The sequence below is a fragment of the Bufo gargarizans genome, chromosome 4 (genome assembly GCF_014858855.1).
Source record: "Bufo gargarizans isolate SCDJY-AF-19 chromosome 4, ASM1485885v1, whole genome shotgun sequence".
Lineage (NCBI taxonomy): Eukaryota > Metazoa > Chordata > Amphibia > Anura > Bufonidae > Bufo > Bufo gargarizans.
Genome location: NC_058083.1, coordinates 181,291,827 through 181,310,243, shown reverse-complemented (window position 1 = coordinate 181,310,243; position 18,417 = coordinate 181,291,827). Strand labels below are relative to the sequence as shown.

General features: G+C 44.1%; 1 protein-coding gene across 5 annotated transcripts in view; it reads right to left on the bottom strand.

The window, feature by feature from the left end:
- Positions 1-18,083, bottom strand: part of PHC3 (polyhomeotic homolog 3) — a 110,945-nt gene extending 92,862 nt beyond the window's left edge. For all 5 annotated transcript variants that reach the window (XR_006388767.1, XR_006388769.1, XR_006388768.1 and 2 more), the window contains exons 1-3: positions 18,034-18,083; positions 7,175-7,310; positions 1,058-1,216 (exon numbers count right to left, since the gene is read on the bottom strand). Coding sequence is in view for 2 of the 5 variants with exons in the window: in XM_044290760.1 (XP_044146695.1) it covers positions 1,058-1,216; positions 7,175-7,288 (273 nt within the window). In the remaining 3 variants the exon portion in view is untranslated. The remainder of the gene's footprint in view (positions 1-1,057; positions 1,217-7,174; positions 7,311-18,033) is intronic.
- Between the last annotated feature and the right edge of the window lie 334 nt (positions 18,084-18,417).

Below are 18,417 nucleotides of genomic sequence, written 5' to 3'. Positions count from 1 at the left end.
AGTTCCAAACTAGGAAGTTGTGTTCATCTGATAAGTTGATGGTTAAGAAACCACATACAAAAGGGGGAAAAAGGAGGAAGAATTTATAAAAAAAAAAAAAAAAAAAAAAAGGAGGAGCAAAGAAAGAGTCAGGAGAATGATCTTGATTATCAGAAAAACTCCTGAGAGCTGACTTCCCCTAGACTCTGTCTATCACCTATCTTCTCGGGTAACGTATGATTTTATGCGTGTAGTGGTAATAAATTAATTTGTTTGATATCTAGCCAAAATCCCAATTTTGTGTGGATATAGTGTTAGTGCTACATAAGTACTGGTGCGGTGTTCAGTGAAGATGCATATAACTGAATACAAGATCTAATATTGATATCAAGAGAACTTCTCTGTTGGGAATCTTTATATTCCCTAGTTTGATATCAAGCTGATAATTTACAAGCTTTATTGCAATACTACCAATACAATCCGAGATTGGTCATAGTTTTAGCAGAGCAAGGGCTCATATCTGTCATTTTCTTGATTTAATTTCTGTGCATAATCAATTGATGGTATATCTCTCATAATTGTAAGCAGTATTGCATAATATTCTTGTGTGGTTAAATAGTAAAAAGTGCTGATAAATTTGTGTTCTGTTCGCACCATGTAGTGGTGAATTTTGGGTACTGTATATCACTGTGTATCTTTGAAATTTACATTGATTCATTTTTGATTGTATTTTAAATTATTGTATAATAAATCATTTATATTTTTGCATAGATGCTTGTACCTTGTTTTACTGATTGCACAATATAATTAAATAACCGATTAAACTCTTTTTGAGGTGTTTATATGTCCACCTCAGGATCAATAACCATTTGACATTTTTTTCTTTGATCCTTTCTTTTATATAAAGCCTTTTGCTTTATATCCCCGACAGTGTTTTCAAGTTTATGAGGTGCAGAGGGTGCAGTGGGTTTTCAGGCACATAGGTGGACACCAGGATGAACTGTTTGTAAAGCTGAGAGACTCCATTACAAATTTTGCATTGGAATGACTTCGGGTTATGCCTTTGGCTATCTAGTACCTGTTGAACAGAGGCTAAACTTTGAAGTTGAGTGCTGCTCAAATGCTGCTGTTGCAAGGCCGCAGTCTGAAGCATTAGATGTTGCTGTTGGGCTGCGTACATTTGCTGAAGATATTGGGCTGCAGAACTGGGAGGTCGATTCAGAGTCTGTTGGATAACCTGCAAGGAAATAAATATCACACAAGGATCATTGGCATCCTTTATAATCAATAATTAGAAATAAAGAAGCACATAAAAGGCAGCCAGAAGGATATGGGCATTCATTAAAATATAAATGTAATTGGATCACCACTCATTTCTTAGATAAAATTCTTCCTGTACAGATGTTTGTATGTGTATAATCTCAAGGCATGGACTCCACAAGACCTTGCAAGGTGCTCTATGGTATCTGGCACCAAGACGTTCCTTGAAGTCCTTTAAAGGGTTATCCCATGAATAAAGTAAAAACTGAAAATCAGACATGACAGTACAGTACAGACATGACAGTCTCTTTCTAAAAAAGCACCAGCCCTGTATCTCACATGGATCCAGAGATGTCCCCATTCATTGCTCTGCTAGATTGATCTCAAGCTAAAAAGCACTTGAGAAAATCAATGTTAGGGCTCATGCACATAACCATTGCTGCAGTCCACAAATTGCCAATCCGCAAAACATTGATACCAGTCACGTGCATGCTGCATTTTGCAGAACAGAACATCCTGCCCTCAATACACAGTGTACTGTACACCCGTGATTTAGGTGTCATTAGTACTTGGCCTGTTTTTTTTTTTTCTATAGAACAGTCCTATCCTTGTTCGTAAAAAGTCTGCATCATGGCACTGCAAGATATCCCGTTTGTACACCTTTGGAAATGCTGATTTCTAACTTTTGGATAATAAATCATGGATTGTATTGGTGTTGGACTTCTTTTTCAGTCTTTCAACGTATGGCTTGGCTGATCTTTGTTCACAACTACAGGTGAGACAGGGAGTAGCTGGTTTACAACCTATAGGGACAGTATATACTATAAATCAGCTACTCCATGTCTGTCAATAAGGCAGCGCTGACTGCACAATCTGCCCTGCACCTCCCAGGGGCTGCTTAGTTACTCAGGACACTGGGGATACAGAAGAATTATTCACAGTCAGCACTGGCCACGCTGATCAATGTCAATATAGCAGGAGGGAAGAGGAAATATATATGCATAGTACAGATGTTCATTTTTAGAAGTATATAGGAGCCAGCAGGGAGGGAAAAAGAATTAACCCCAGCCGTGATGCTCTGAACTGTGTAGATGCATATGCCTTAGCAACGCTCATTTAGAGAGTGCTGCTAAGGGATATTTCAGAGAAAGCTTTCTCCTATAAATGTACAAGTTCTTTAAATAAAGTGTATTAGAAAAATGTTCGCCATCACTGTCCCTACATATTAGAAGAAAAAATAAATGGCAGTTAAACCTTTACATTTGGAATACATTCTATACACTCAAACTTCTTATGGTTGTAATGAATCAAATGTAGATCCACATACAGTAGGTCTAAAGAGTGAAACGAGCTTGGTTCAGCAATCTGGGTGATGAGGCTTTATTAGGGTCTGGCCCTGTGTGTATGAGGGCTAAACCAGTGTTTACAATCTAGCTGTAGAGCCATACCTTATATAGAACGGATAGCTAACAGATTTCAGCACAACATGGAGCGACAAAGCAACTGGCAAATGGGAGCCAGAATATAGCATTCATCTCATCGGTCCGAAAAGGTGTCCACTGATAATCTGGCATCTTACAAGACTACCAATTCCAGTGTGTCAAGGACCTTAGTCCCTTTCCCACTTAGAATTATTTTGCATTCTACTTTTTCTCTATTTCTGGCAACAAAATCACGTATATACATAGAAATCTGTTAATATTTTCCACTGGAAGAGCTCTCCCTTAATTTTATCCATGTTATGTTCTATCACCACCTAGTGGTGATCTTCATGAATACACGGAGAACAGCTACTGAACAAGACTATGTTTGGTCTATAGTACAGTTGACTAATACTTTTCTTTCTTGATTTGTCTGATAGTATGTGCAGACTTCTGTGAGCAATCCCCTAAGATGCTATGACTAGGGCTCTGTTCACATTTGTGTTGTGGTTTTCATTAGGGATTGACCGATAACTTATACCAATATTCTGTGCATTTTCATTTTTGGAAAAAAAAAAAAAAGAAAAAAATTCTGTTATGGCGTTCACCACATCAGACGTGCCAATATGTGATATGTTTATTTCTTTATTGTTTATATATAAAATTGGGAAAGGGGGTGATTTATACTTAATATTTTGGTGTTTTTTTTTTACAGTTTATTTAATAACTATTTCCCCCCTTAGGGGCTAGAACCTGGGATCTTTTCACCCCTTGTCCTATTCACCCTGACAGAGCTCTATCAGGGTGAATAGGACTTCACACTGTCCCTGCTGCCCTGTGCATAGTACACACAGCAGCAGGCAGCTTACTATGGCAGCCAGGGCTTTAGTAGCGTCCTGGCTGCCATGGTAACCGATTGGTGCCCCAGGATTACCCTGCTGGGGATTCGATCAGAAGCTGCCACCAATGAGGAGGAGGGGAGGGGACCCTGTGGCCACTGACACCAATGATTTTAATACTAGGGGGTGGGGGGGGCCCTGCGCCACCAATGTTTTTAATACTGTGGAGGGCGCACTGCACCACCAATGATAATTAACGTTTAATACAGAAGGCGGGTGTGTCAACGGCAGAATCACACAGCCGACACCCTGCCTCTGACAGGGAGCTGCGATCAGCAGCAGCAGTTAACTCCTCAGGTGCGGCACCTGAGGGGTTAACTGCCGCTGATCGCAGTACCCTGTCATATAGGCTGGGCACCGCCTCCTGTATTTGTATTAAACGTTAACTTTAATGGGTGGTGCAGTGCGCCCGCCCCTCCTCCTCCCCCCGTCTCTCCTCATTGGCAGAGCGGCACAGGGGGCAGGAAGAGAGTGACTCCTTCTCCCCTGTGCTGCTGAGGGAACATGAGCGTGCTGACAGCAGCGCGCTCATGTTCTGTGATAGCGCGCTGGATAAATTATCGGCATATCAGCAAGGTTACATACCAATACCGATAATTTAGAAAATCATGAATATCGGCCGATAATATCGGTAAATCCGATAATCGGTCGATCCCTAGTTTCCATCACACAATGTCGTGACAGATGTCGCATGATGGACACAGACGGCAAACAGGCCTCTATAAATGAGTCATAATGGGTTCAGCTACATTGTCCATTATTTTCACAGGAAAAAACTGCTTTTATTCTTTCTGTCAAAAATGCTAGTGTACTAGCTAGTGTACTGGAAACACGGATATATATATATATATATATATATATATATATATATATATACACACACACACACACACACACACACACACATATATCTTACACACACAGCATAAGAAGTAGTACTTGCCACTCAAAAACACGCTTGGTTGGTCTAAATCCTCATGCACCACCGTATATGTATTTTGCGGTCCGCAAATTGCCGATCCACAAAATCCAGATACTGGCCATGTTGCATCCGCATTTTTTGCTGACCCGTTGACTTCAATAGATTCGTGGTCCAAGTATAGGACATGTTCTATCTTTTTGCGGATCGAACATAAGGATGCGGAAAGCATATGGAAGATCTGCAAAATATGTCCGCAAAAAATGCAGACCATGGACCCACTAAAGTCAATGGGTCCGCAAAAAAATGCGGACTGCACACGGACCACCTCTGTGATACTATAGTTTTCTACATAAATATATATTTCAACAAACTCTGCATACGTCTATAGTACAAGTGAATATAAGAAACATTGTCCATAATTTTAGAGAAAAAAAATGCTTCTTTTTCTACTTATCAGTGACCTCGCCTACCCCCTGCCTCCTGACACAACAGGTACACTTTAACATCACTCTGGTAGAAAACATTTTGAACTTTGCCCCTCACACCTAAGGCCTCATGCACACGACTATGTATTTTGCGGTGCGCAAAAAACGGATCCATTAAAAATATGGATGACGTCCGTGTACATTCCGTATTTTGCAGAACGGAACAGCTGGCCCCTAATAGAACAGTCCTATAATAGGACATGTTCTATTTTTTTGTGGAATGGAAACGGAATACACACAAAGTAACTTCCTTTTTTTTTGCAGACCCATTGAAATAAATGGTTCCGCATACGGTCCGCAAAAAAAAACAACTGAATGGGCACGGAAAGAAAATACGCTTGTGTGCATGAGCCCTTAGACTGAATCTGGATTTCACAATACTTTATCCTATATTCATGGTCCCCACCGTTCTGTATCAAGGCAATACTGTTATTACAACAGTGATGAATAATGGCATTTCTAATATGGCTCCTTACTGCATATAGAAATTTATTTTGGTAAAAAGAAAAGAGTAACGTATTGATTAAGGCTTTTATATCATTTGTGTGGCATAAAAAGTTGCAAATTAAGGAAAACACCATATCTGCAGCACAATTTGTGACATTGTGCTTTTGGACACTTTTCTAGTAAAAGGACTGGAGCTTAGCAGGAGAGGGAGGAACCTCTGCAGCTCGCTGGGATTATTACAATTTCTGCCTGAAACTGATGGAAATTATAGCTCAAGTCTACCCCAGTCCATAGCTGATTTCGGTTTCTGATGCATGGAGTGCCAGAGGTGCTCTTAATTTATTCAATAAATTAGGCACATCTCACTCCAGTGCACAGAGGACCAAGGCTGGTACCAGTCTCCCCATAATGTCTTATCACCGCACATGAGATCAACATACTTATGGCCTATTCTCACTATCTGTAAGGCTCCGACTAGGGCTGAAACGATTCATCGATGTAATCGAGGCAAAAAAAATATCCTTGATGCAATTTCCCTGTATCGAGGATTCGTTTAAATCACATTACCACAGAGCATGAGTGAAGTCTCTCACTCAGCGCTCCGTGGCCTCCCGACTCGGCACCGCGCTGCACTGGCCACGGGCCTTGCGAGTACACATCGTCAGCGTGCTGGCTGACGCTGCGTGTGACGTCAGGTCCCTCTCAGTGCATGAAGAAGACGCGGTCCATCACCTGCGGACTCCATGATAGCGCACTGCCAGGAAAGGTAAGTACAAAGTTAGCGGGGAATTGAAGGGGGCACCTGTGATTTGAAGGGGCTGATGACGCTGGGGGACATGGAAGGCAAAGGCATGAAGGGTCTGTGGGAGTGGGGGGCGTGATATGGATGGCATAGAAGGGCTGATGGTGCTAGGTGGGGGACATGGCACGGAGGGGCTGATCTGGTGGCACTGGGGGAGTGGGGGACATGGTGGATGGCATGGAGGCACTGGGGGAGGGGGACACAATGGATGGCATGGAGGGGCAGATGGCACTGGGGGAGTGGGGGACATGGCAATTGTGCTGGCAATCGATGCTGGAGTATACCGCGTATAGCTGGATACAACCAGCTATATGCTCTCATTGACTATGTGGTCAAAGGCCATCTGGCCATGTTCCGGCATACATGCTGGGTATCGTCCAAAGCGTTTTTTTTGTTTTGTTTTTTGTCCGGCCAAAACCCAGCTTGAATGCTGTAACAAGGCCGGACCCCATTACAGTCAACCGCTGCAGCAGCCGGCATTATCCAGCTGTACCCAATATGGTACATTCTGGCTGGCTGTTCTTCTGACAGAACGTATATATTGCAGCTGTGAAAGAAGCCATATGTGTGTGCAATTATTTGCTATACCACTGGAAGAAATAAAAATGTTTTTTATAAAGCAATACGTTATTTTAAGAAGGTTTTTCTTATTAGAGTACTCGATTAATCGTAAAAATAAATCGGTAGAATACGCGATTACTAAAATAATCATTTGCTGCAGCCCTAGCTCTGACTCTCGACACCCCTGTCAATCAGTGTGGGGTATCTAACTTGAATGGGAGGAAGATGCAATACCCTGCACAGCCCACTACTATATGTACGGTGTAAAGGTAGACAGACTACTGGTTCATTCATCTCTAGCTGCTAAAAAAACATAAGAACCTGCTCGAAATGATGGAGATTAAAATCATTTGGTTTCTAAAATGTAACAAAAGAAGCAAACATTAATTTCCACATACCTGCACAGCATGGCGGTCGGAGCTGTACACGGAGATCGGGGGAGGGTGGGAAGCAGAGGTGGTTGTAATAGTTGGAGATGGTGACGACGTGGTTACAGTTTGCTCATTCTCCATGGTTCCTGGTTAATATTTCATTCTGTCTTGGAAAACAAAAAACAATACTGAAGTTTCTGCACAAAGTAAACTGTTGCCTTGATATTTGCAGATGAAACCACCGTGATAGGCCTAATCTCCAACAATGATGAAACAGGAAAGAGGTTGAGAACCTAGAGAGATGGAGTCAGAACAACAACCTCATACTCAATACCAAGAAAACAAAGGAGCTGATTCGGGATTTTAGGAAGAAGAAACGAAAAGGACACCACTCATTAGCATTAATGGTGGAAACGTGGAGATAGTTCAAAGTTTCCGATGTTCATATAAGTCAGGACCGGTCATGGATAAACACAACAGAAATTACCAAAAAAGGCCTTCAGAGGCTTCATTTTCTGAGAAGTCTGAAGAAAGCACAACTCCCAAAACAGCTGCTAGACTATTTTTACAGATGGACCATAGAATCTGTTATCACATACTGCATTACAGTGTGGTACTCCGGCTGCTCTTCTGAGGACAAGAAGACCCTCAAGCGCATCATCAGAATGGCTGGAAGAATCACTGGTACTCAGTTACCATCACTGGATGACATCTTCACTGCTAGTTGCAGCAACAGGGCAAAGATTATCTGCGGGGATCCAACACACCCGGCCACAGCCTTTTCACTCCCCTACCCTCTGGTAGGCGTCTTAGAGCCCTCCATGCCCGCACCACTAGGCTGAAGAACAGCTTTTACCACAAGGCAATCAGTCTCCTAAATGCTCAGAGACTATTGCCCTTCCTAGGATTGAAACTACCACAAACTGAAAGTGACTGCTGCATTAGTGACCCCATGATGATCTTGTCTGCAGTGGTGTCTGAATCAGTGTGTATATATACACTCATAAGCACTTCCTACTTTGCTCTTGCTATATATATATATATATATATATATATATATATATATATATACACATATACATACTGTGAACTGTGAACAGTAATGCGTTTTAGTGCAATGTGTTTCTTTTTTTCTATTGTAATGCTTTAGTTTAAATGTCAGTTCTTGTTCCTCTGTCCATGGCATCTGGGATTGCTCCAAACAACATTTCATTGTATTCATTGTATTGTACAGTGACAATAAAGGCATCTTATCTTATATGATGTTGGTAACACTTGGAACTGAACTTCGGTAAATACATTCTAATACTGTACGGAGCACTCGCTCCGTACAGTATTGAAACAAAGTTTTATGTGAATCGACTTCAGATGTTTCATCCGAAGTCAATTCGCTCATCGCTAATGACTTACTATACTAAAGGTGTTTTCCAGGCTCCTGATAGTGATGACTTAACCTCGGGATAGGTCATCAATATCTGATCTGACCTGGCCACTGATCAGCTGTTCCCAGCAGCCTCTGAGGCCCAAACTAGCACTTTGAATGGAGCCTGAAGCACAGCTCCACTCAATGTGCAGTGCTCGTGCCAGGTTACTGCAGCTCCAAGACCCACACCGATCGGATATTAATGATCTATCCTGAGGATAAGGTCTATGCTCGGTCAGGGAAACTAGGCACATGTATTGACTACATCTCCAGGGCAAACCGCTGCTCCCCTGACCCGTACTGACTGCATCATAGTGTTTTCTGAAGCAGTCAGTTCCTATCTAAAGTTGTGTCTACTGTACTCGCATCATCATGTACAATACAAGAGACCGGTGATCACATAAGAAATGACTATTATAAAACACTATGATGCAGTCAGTTTGGGTCAGCGGAGCTGTGGCCGATCCAGGAGATGCAGCCGACAAATGGACTGCTTTTCCTGGACCAAACAAAGTGTGTGAATCAGCCCTGAGGCTAGTTTCACACCTCTGGTGTGAATGCCGGGAATCGTCCGAAATGCGGCTGAAGCTCCACCCCATCATACTTCATGGGGCCAGCGGCATTTTGTCAGTATCTGGCAGTGCCACATCAGGTGAATTCCGGCAGGCTGTTCCTACCAGAATTCACACCACTGGTGTGAAACTAGCCTAAGGCCTCATGCACACGACCGTTGTGTGCATCCGTGGCCGTTTTCCGTTTTTTTTTGCGGACCCATTGACTTTCAATGGGTCCGTGGAAAAATCGGAAAATGCACCGTTTTGCAGCCGCATCCGTGATCCGTGTTTCCTGTCCGTCAAAAAAATATGACCTGTCCTATTTTTTTGACGGACAACGGTTCACGGACCCATTCAAGTCAATGGGTCCGTGAAAAAACACGGATGCACACAAGATTGGCATCCACGTCCGTGGTCCGTAGGCTACTTTCACACAGACGGATCTGCAGATCCGCCTGCATAAAAGCTTTTTCAGAGCTGAAGCAGTATATAGAAGACTGGGCGCACACCAAAATATTGGGCCACCTACATTTATTAATTACAATATTAAAACAAATTCAAAATAATTCCTCTTAGGATAACAATCACGAATCGACGACTCTAAAATAAAATAAATAATGAATTAATGTAGCGGTGCATTCACTCTAAAAACAATAGTAATCATGAATAGCAGCAATATAGTCAATCAAAAACTGGATCATATAAGCGCAGCAGAACAAATGGATTTGGATAGCTCAATCCCAATAACAGAAAGTAAGTTTGGGATTGAGCTATCCAAATCCATTTGCTCTGCTGCGCTTATATGATCCAGTCGTCGATTCGTGATTGTTATCCTAGGAGGAATTATTTTGAATTTGTTTTAATATTGTAATTAATAAATGTAGGTGGCCCAATATTTTGAGGTGTGCCCAGTCTTCTATATACTGCTTTTACACTTTTTGGAGTAGTGGGGTGATACTACTCGACTGTGGGCACCCCGGTTGGTGGTTAAACAATCCTGTGCGTCTGACTACCATTTGATTGAACTGTTTTTCAGAGCTGAGTTTTCACTTCGTGAAAACTCAGATCCGACAGTATATTCTAACACAGAGGCGTTCCCATGGTGATGGGGACGCTTCAGGTTACAATATACTAAAATACTGTGTACGTGACTGCCCCCTGCTACCTGGCCCCCCCTCCCTCCCCTGTAGTTAACACATTGGTGGCCAGTGGGCCGGCCCCTTCCTCCCTCCCCTGTAGTACTGTAGATTCATTGGTGGCCAGTGGGCCCCCCCTCTATAATTGGTGGCAGCGGAGAGTACCGATCGGAGTCCCAGTTTAATCGCTGGGGCTCCGATCGGTAACCATGGCAACCAGGACGCTACTGCAGTCCTGGTTGCCATGGTTACCTAGCAATTTTTAGAAGCATTATACTTACCTGCTGGCTGCTGCGATGTCTCTGACCAGCCGGGAGCTCCTCCTACTGGTAAGTGACAGGTCTGTGCTATAGGCAATGCGCCGCACAGACCTTTCACTTACCAGTAGGAGGAGCGCCCGGCCGGTCACAGACATCACAGCTCGCAGGTAAGTATAATGCTTCTAAAAATTGCTAAGTAACCATGGCAACCAGGACTGCAGTAGCGTCCTGGTTGCCATGGTTACCGATCGGAGCCCCAGCGATTAAACTGGGACTCCGATCGGTACTCTCCACTGCCACCAATGATAGGGGGGAGATTTTAATTAGGGGGGGGGGCACTGGCCACCAATGAATCTACAGTACTACAGGGGAGGGAGGGGGGCCTTCCGCACTGGCCACCAATGTGTTAACTACAGGGGAGGGAGGGGGGGGGCCGGCTGCACTGGCCACCAATGTGTTAACTACAGGGGAGGGAGGGGGGAGCGGCCGCACTGGCCACCAATGTGTTAAATACAGGGGGGGGGGTCTGCCCCCTGCTGCCTGGCAGCACCTGCCAGGCAGCAGGGGGCAGTCATGTACACAGTTCTTTTAGTATATTCTAACCTGAAGCGTCCCCATCACCATGGGAACGCCTCTGTGTTAGAATATACTGTCGGATCTGAGTTTCACAATCTAACTCAAATCCGATGGTATATTCTAACATAGAGGCGTTCCCATGGTGATGGGGACGCTTCAAGTAAAAATATACCATCGGATTGGAGAAAACTCCGATCCGATGGTATAAAAGGGACTCCTGACTTTACATTGAAAGTCAATGGGGGACGGATCCGTTTGCAATTGCACCATATTGTGTCAATGTCAAACGGATCCGTCCCCTTTGACTTGCATTGTAATTCAGGACGGATCCGTTTGGCTCCGCACGGCCAGGCGGACACCAAAACGCCTTTTTTTTCCATGTCCGTGGATCCTCCAAAAATCAAGGAAGACACACGGACGAAAAAACGGTCACGTATCACGGACCTACGGACCCCGTTTTTGTGGACCTTAAAAAAAACAGTCGTGTGCATGAGGCCTAAAGGGAACCTGTTATGTGGATATTTGATTATAATCTAACTAATTATATACAATCATTAACTACTAAAAAGTACCTCAGATGTATTCACTTACTGGCGTGACAGATGATTATCTCATAATATACACACAAAGATGCCGCATGCTAATGAGCTGATTTGAGTCCAGCGTGATGTCACTGAGTCCAGCGTTTTGTTAATTCAGAGCTGTAGCCACTCCCCTGCCCACCTGCTGCTGGAAAATTACTGTCAATCAGCAGCAGGTAGGCGGGGAGTGTCAGGAGCTCATAAATATTCAGGACTCATCATTATCAGCTGGAGCTTTTCAATACAAGATGTTGGCAAATTGACTGGGTCAATTAAAGAAAGTGACCCAGCTTTGTGCTAAGAGAATCAATCACTTATTTATGTTGCCCTTAGTTAGGACACCATAAAACTGGTGACAGGTTCCCTTTAAGGCCCCTTTCACACGTGTGAGAATTCCGTGCGGGTGCACTGCGTGAGGCGAACGCATTGCACCCGCACTGAATCCGGACCTATTCACTCTAATGGGCTGTGCAAATGAACGGTGATTTTCACGCATCACTTGTGCGCTGCGTGAAAATCGCAGCATATTCTATATTGTGCGTTTTTCACGCAGCGCAGGCCCCATAGAAGTGAATGGGGCCACATGAAAATCGCAAGCATCCACAAGCAAGTGCGGATGCGGTGCGATTTTCACGCATGGTTGCTAGGAGATGATCGGGATGGGGACCCAATCTTTATTATTTTCCCTTATAACATGGTTATAAGGGAAAATAATAGCATTCTTAATACAGAATGCATAGTACAATAGGGCTGGAATGATTAAAAAATAAAAATAAAATAAACTCACCGCATCCACTTGTTCGCACAATCCGGCTCGTCTTCTTTCTTCTTCTTTGAGGACCTGGGAGTAAAAGGACCTTTGGTGACGTCACTGCGCTCATCACATGGTCCATCACCATGGTGATGGACCATGTGATGTACCATGTGATGAGCGCAGTGACGTCACCAAAGGTTCTTTTCCTCCCAGGTCCTCAAAGAAAAAGAAAGAAGACGAGCCGGATTGTGCGAACAAGTGGATGCGGTGATTGTGCGAACAAGTGGATGATTAAGAATGCTATTATTTTCCCTTATAACCATGTTATAAGGGAGAATAATTACATCTACACAACACCGATCCCAAGTCCGGGTTCAGGTCTGGGTACCAAACATGCAGATTTTTCTCACGCGCGTGCAAAACGCATTAAAACGCTTTGCACTCGCACAAAAAAATCGTGCATTTTCCCGCAACGTCCGTGTGAAAGAGGTCCAAGTATTCAATATCAGGAGCCTGAAAACCCATTTAAAGGGAACCTGTCATTAACTTTGTGCTGTCCATACTAACGGCAGAATAAGACCTCCTGCACAAGGCCTCCGTTTACGGGCCGTTTTTTGCGTTCCATATATGGAACCATTCATGTCAATGGTTCCGCAAAAAACGGAATGTACTCCGTATGCATTCCGTTTCTGTATTTCCATTTTTCCATTACATTAAAAGATAGAACATGTCCTTTGATTGCACGTGAATCACGTTCCGTGGCTCCATTCAAGTCAAGGGGTCCTCAAAAAAAAAACGGAACACATACAGAATGCATAACTAAATAGCAGGCACTCACCATCTGTATTTCGTACGTATATGATAAATTAAGCTAATAGCATTTATTTTCAAAGGATAATATCATTAAAAAAAACATCATTTCACTTTGGGCGCTAACACCCATTCAGGTTTCTTGATGCAGTTTTTGAAGCCAAAACCAGGAGCGGTTTAAAAAAAAGAGAACTTGTATCTGCCCTTTCTCTCCTCTTATGATACACACCTGATTTTGGCTTCAAAAACTGTATAATAAAGCCTGATTGTGTGGCAGCAGCCTTTCTGGCACATGACTGCCACAAGATGCATCACATGTATTAATTTAGAGCAGGGGTGCCAAACCTCTGGCCCTCCAGCTGTTGCAAAACTACAACTCCCAGCATGCCCAAACAGCCGACGTCAGGGCATGGTGGGAGCTGTAGTTTTACAACAGGTAGAGGGCTCCGGTGGGCTTTTCACTAAAGACTCAATTACATGTCTATGATGACATCAGTGACGAGACGGTCAGTGCTTCATCCATGAAGATGTCCGTGAAGGACCCTTGTGTCTGTTTTTTGCCCTTCAAGTGTCATCCGTATTCAACGGACAGTTAGGGCTCATGCACACGGCTACACCGTGAGCCGTCCAATCCGCAGAGGCGGCTACACCTTGAGGAAGCATTGATCAGAGGCTACTCGCTCAGAGGCTACTTAGCCGCACAAACTCTTAAACCATTTCAACCCAGTCTACCAATAGGATCCATGCTGGCCACGTCTGCGGCTTAGAAATTCCTGCTCTCCAAGTCTGACCTTGCACGGACTTTGGATAGGAAACTATTCCCTCTTAAATCAGTAGAACACCTTAAGCCTAATTTGCTCCAGAGGCAACGATACTATTGGGAAGCTTTATGATGGGAATTTATTGTTACAGTTTGAATCTCTGCACGGCCAATATGCCTTACCCAATACGGTCTTTTATCAGTATCTCCAGGCCCGTCACCTCTTGGGTCCTTACCCTCTACCTCCTCTATTGATCTCCCAGTCTTAGATACAGTAATTTCCAAGTTCCTCAACCTTACTTCTAATGCTAATAAAGGGCTGTCTATAATGTACCAATCCCTATCCTCTCATTATAATATGAACTAGCTGCCATTTATGGTCAGATGGGAGGAGGAAATTAAAGCCACATTCTCAGTAGCGAATTGGCATGATGCGTTATTTTGGGCAGTTAAACCTTCCAAACGCATCAACCATGCAGAACAAAATAGAAAAATCCAACTAAGATGGTACCTCACATCCGACAGACTGGCACATATGATTGCAGGTTATCCACCTGTATGTTGGTGGTTCTGTCCTCTCAGCTCTCCTCTATGGCACCAATCCTTTGCTCTTATCTCAGAAGTGACTGAGATGTATGTTACCCCATCCCCGGAACTCGCTATACTATGTATTGGATTATCTAAAATTCCCTGCGAACAGAGATGGGTGGTGGCGCATAGCCTTACGGCCAGGCGCAAAGTGATAGCCCACCAGTGGAAGTAAGGCACCACACCCCCTGCAGCATGAAATAATGTACTCACAATCCAGAACTAAGGCCCTCAATCAATGGTTGCCCTGGCTCTCGCATTCCCATGCTGTACCTCTCCCAGACGCTATCTTATGATCGCTTACTGTATGCTCTCCGGATTCCTAGATCCCTTTTTCCCAAATCCTCTACCCCTCCCCCCCCCCCCCTCCACATATGGATAGGCTAAGATACTACGCACGATTTCCTTATGCATGTGCTATGGTTTGTGTTGGGTCTCATTTTTTACGTATGTACTGTTGTTTCGGTGTGCGCGACTACATTTTGTGTACATTACTGCTAGCCGCGGATAATCACATTCGATAATGAATGAGATACGCTCTATGTCCTTTGTTATTTCACAATTGATTGTAATGCACAAAATAGAAGTACCAGGTTGGCAGCACCCGAGCGGGTGCCCTGGTGCTCAATCATATTAGAGCATATCACTGCATAATTGATGTACTATTTTGTATCCTACACATGCGTTTTATGTGCTTTCATGTGGCTGTGTCCACAGCATTTGTTCGTTTTATTTACGTAAAACACTCAAAAATCTATTGCAACTAGAAATGCTGATTCTTGTCTGCAAAACGGACAATAGGACATGTTCTATATCTTTTACGGGCCGCAGAACGGACTTACAGATGCGGATAGCACACGGTGTGATGTTTACATCTTTTGCAGCCAAAAAATGCGGACCATCTAAGGCCCAAGACTGGCACATGAAACATCAGCCTAAGGGCTCGTTCACACGACCGTATGGCTTTTTCAGTGTTTTGCAATCCGTTTTTTCGTTTTAGTAGCGTTTCCGGTTCCGTTTTAGGTTCTGTTTTTCCATATGGCATATACAGTATACAGTAATTACATAGAAAAAAATTGCGCTGGGCATAAAATTTCCAATAGATGGTTCCGCAAAAATGGAACGGATACGGAAGACATACGGAGTACATTCCGTATGTGTTCCGTTTTTCTTTTTTGCGGACCCATTGACTTGAATGGAGCCATGGAACGTGATTTGCGGGCAATATTAAATGTTCTATCTTCGAACGGAATGGAAAAATGGAAATACGGAAACCATTGAAATGAATGGTTCTGTATACGGCCCGGCTACGGAACGCAAAAATGTTCATGTGAACAAACCCCAAGGCTACATGCACATGACCTATTTGAAGGAGAGATGAGAAGAAACAGCGGCACTCACCAATTCCAAAGTAAAACGTCCAGTTTATTAAACTTGTTAAAATCGGGTACAAGCAGGTCTGTGCACATAGATCAGTAAAGGTACCTTTATGCACAGACCTGCTTGTACCCGATTTTAACAAGTTTAATAAACTGGACGTTTTACTTTGGAATTGGTGAGTGCCGCTGTTTCTTCTCACCTCTCCTTCAAATATACCACTGTGTCTGCCTCAGCAGAGCACCACCGCATTCATTCACTGAATCGCACCACCTGTGCCTTCCTAGCAATCCTGCATACTGGTCAGGTGTAGCAGTGCCGGCAGCGCTTTCTTCTCCTGATTGTTCTTTACATGCACATGACCGTATGTGTTTTGCAGCCCGCAAATTGCAGATCCGCATGCCATCTGTTTTGTTTTTTTGCGGATCCATTGTAACAATGCCTAAAACTGATAAGAATAGGAAATGTTCTATTTATTTATTTTTTTGCAAGGCTACGGAACGGACATACTGATGCACGGTGAAATGAATGGGTCCGCATCCTATCCGCAAACTTTTTTTTTTTTTTTTAAACGGAATGGGCACGGAAACAAAATACGTTCGTGTGCATGTAGCCTAAGGGCCCAATCACATGACCATATTTTGCTCCACATCCCATCCGCGTTTTTTGCAGATGTTGACCCATTCATTTCAATGTGCTATCCATGTCTGTATGTCCGTTCCGCAACCCTGCAAAAAAGATAGAGCATGTCCTATTCTTGGCTGGTTTGCAGATAAGGATAGGCACTGTTACAATGGGTCTGCAAAAAAAAAAATATAGGGATGTACCGATACCAGTATCGGGACCGATACCGGACATTTTCATGAGTACTTGTACTCGTGCAAATGTCGCCGATACCACAGCCGATACCTCATGGCCGTGCAGCGGCGGGTCCCATTTCCCAGATGATCAGCGGTGGGTCCTACGTTGTCTTCCGGGCGGCGGTGCTGCTCCCAGCCGATCGGCACGTGGGCGGGACTTCTGCGCGGCGGCTCCCAAGTCCCATGCAGTTGCCTAGCACTGGGAGAAAGTTAAAGCCACTTCTTCCCAGTACTCTGGACTGGAGCATTTGCATGGGAAAGATGGCAGCAGGCCAGGTGGGTATGGTGCATGAAATGTTAATTTCTCTCCATCTCATGTTCAAACAGACAAACAGTGAATAATAAAATAAGGTGGGGGATGGGCATATAATAGTGATCACCAACCAGTGTGCCTCCAGCTGTTGCAAAACTATTCCTCCCAGCTGTGCGGGCATGCTGGGAGTTGTAGTTTTGCAACAGCTGGAGGCACATTGGCTGGGAAACACTGTTATATGCCCATTTATTAACCCTTGTACAAAGGAAAAGTAAAGCAGTTGTCCATAGCCACCAAATTCCAGCTTTAATTTTTTTTTCATTGCTATCAGCAACTGCGCCTGTTATAATTGGTATTGTGAGTATTTAAATAAAAGTATCAGTACTCGTACTCAGTCTTAAAAAAATGGTATCGGGACATCCCTAAAAAATTTGATGCAACGCGAATGTCAGGCTGCAAAATACATACGGTGGTGTGAACGCAGCCTTAGTAAATCTGCCCCACTGATCGGAACGATAATTGGCCAAAGTGACTTTAGAAGATAGCGCTGCGGCGGCTGATCTGTGGAGGACTGGCGATCGCAGGGACCACAGCTGTGAGGATAGTGACATGGACATGTCAGGGAGTATGTCTGCAATCACTGCAGCCCTGTGACAAGTGGATATTACATAACACATGGATCCACACTGCTGGACGTCATTGTATATACATGTACCGGGGCACACCGCCTCATACAGTTACATGCAGCTCTTCTCCCCTCATAGTCCTTCTGTACATGGCGGCCTCCAGAGCTGCCCATGTCACCTGTCCCTATGACAGCCCTTCTCCTCACTGAGAGGCCCCCTCCCCCTGCACTAACCCTCCCAGCTCAGTACGGAGGTGTACGACTTCCCCGGGTCCCCAGCTCCCACTCCCGCCCACCAGCATCTCCATACTGTGCTCACACTCACTTACCGAGTTTCCGCCATTTTCTATCCTCGTCACTAGGTGTCGCTGCGCATGCGTCGTGCTGCCGTGTGACTACCGTCTGGTTTAACCCCACGCGAGTTGCCACCTCCTCGGGGATTATCACCCTCATCAGCCTCGGACGACTCCTCTCCTGTAAAATGCTTGATATTACACTGTTGTGTGACTAGTAATGCCGCAGATGTGGGCGAGAATACCAGTGCAGTGCTGCAGATAATGCATTCCTCTTGTGGTGGAACTCGCTTCTATAACAAATCGACAATTAGATGTTTTTAAGTTACCCCATAGGGTTGTATTAAAATGTGTTACAATTAACAATTTCATCTGCTGGATTTCTATCATTACTATTACCAGCGATCAGAAGCGTGAAAT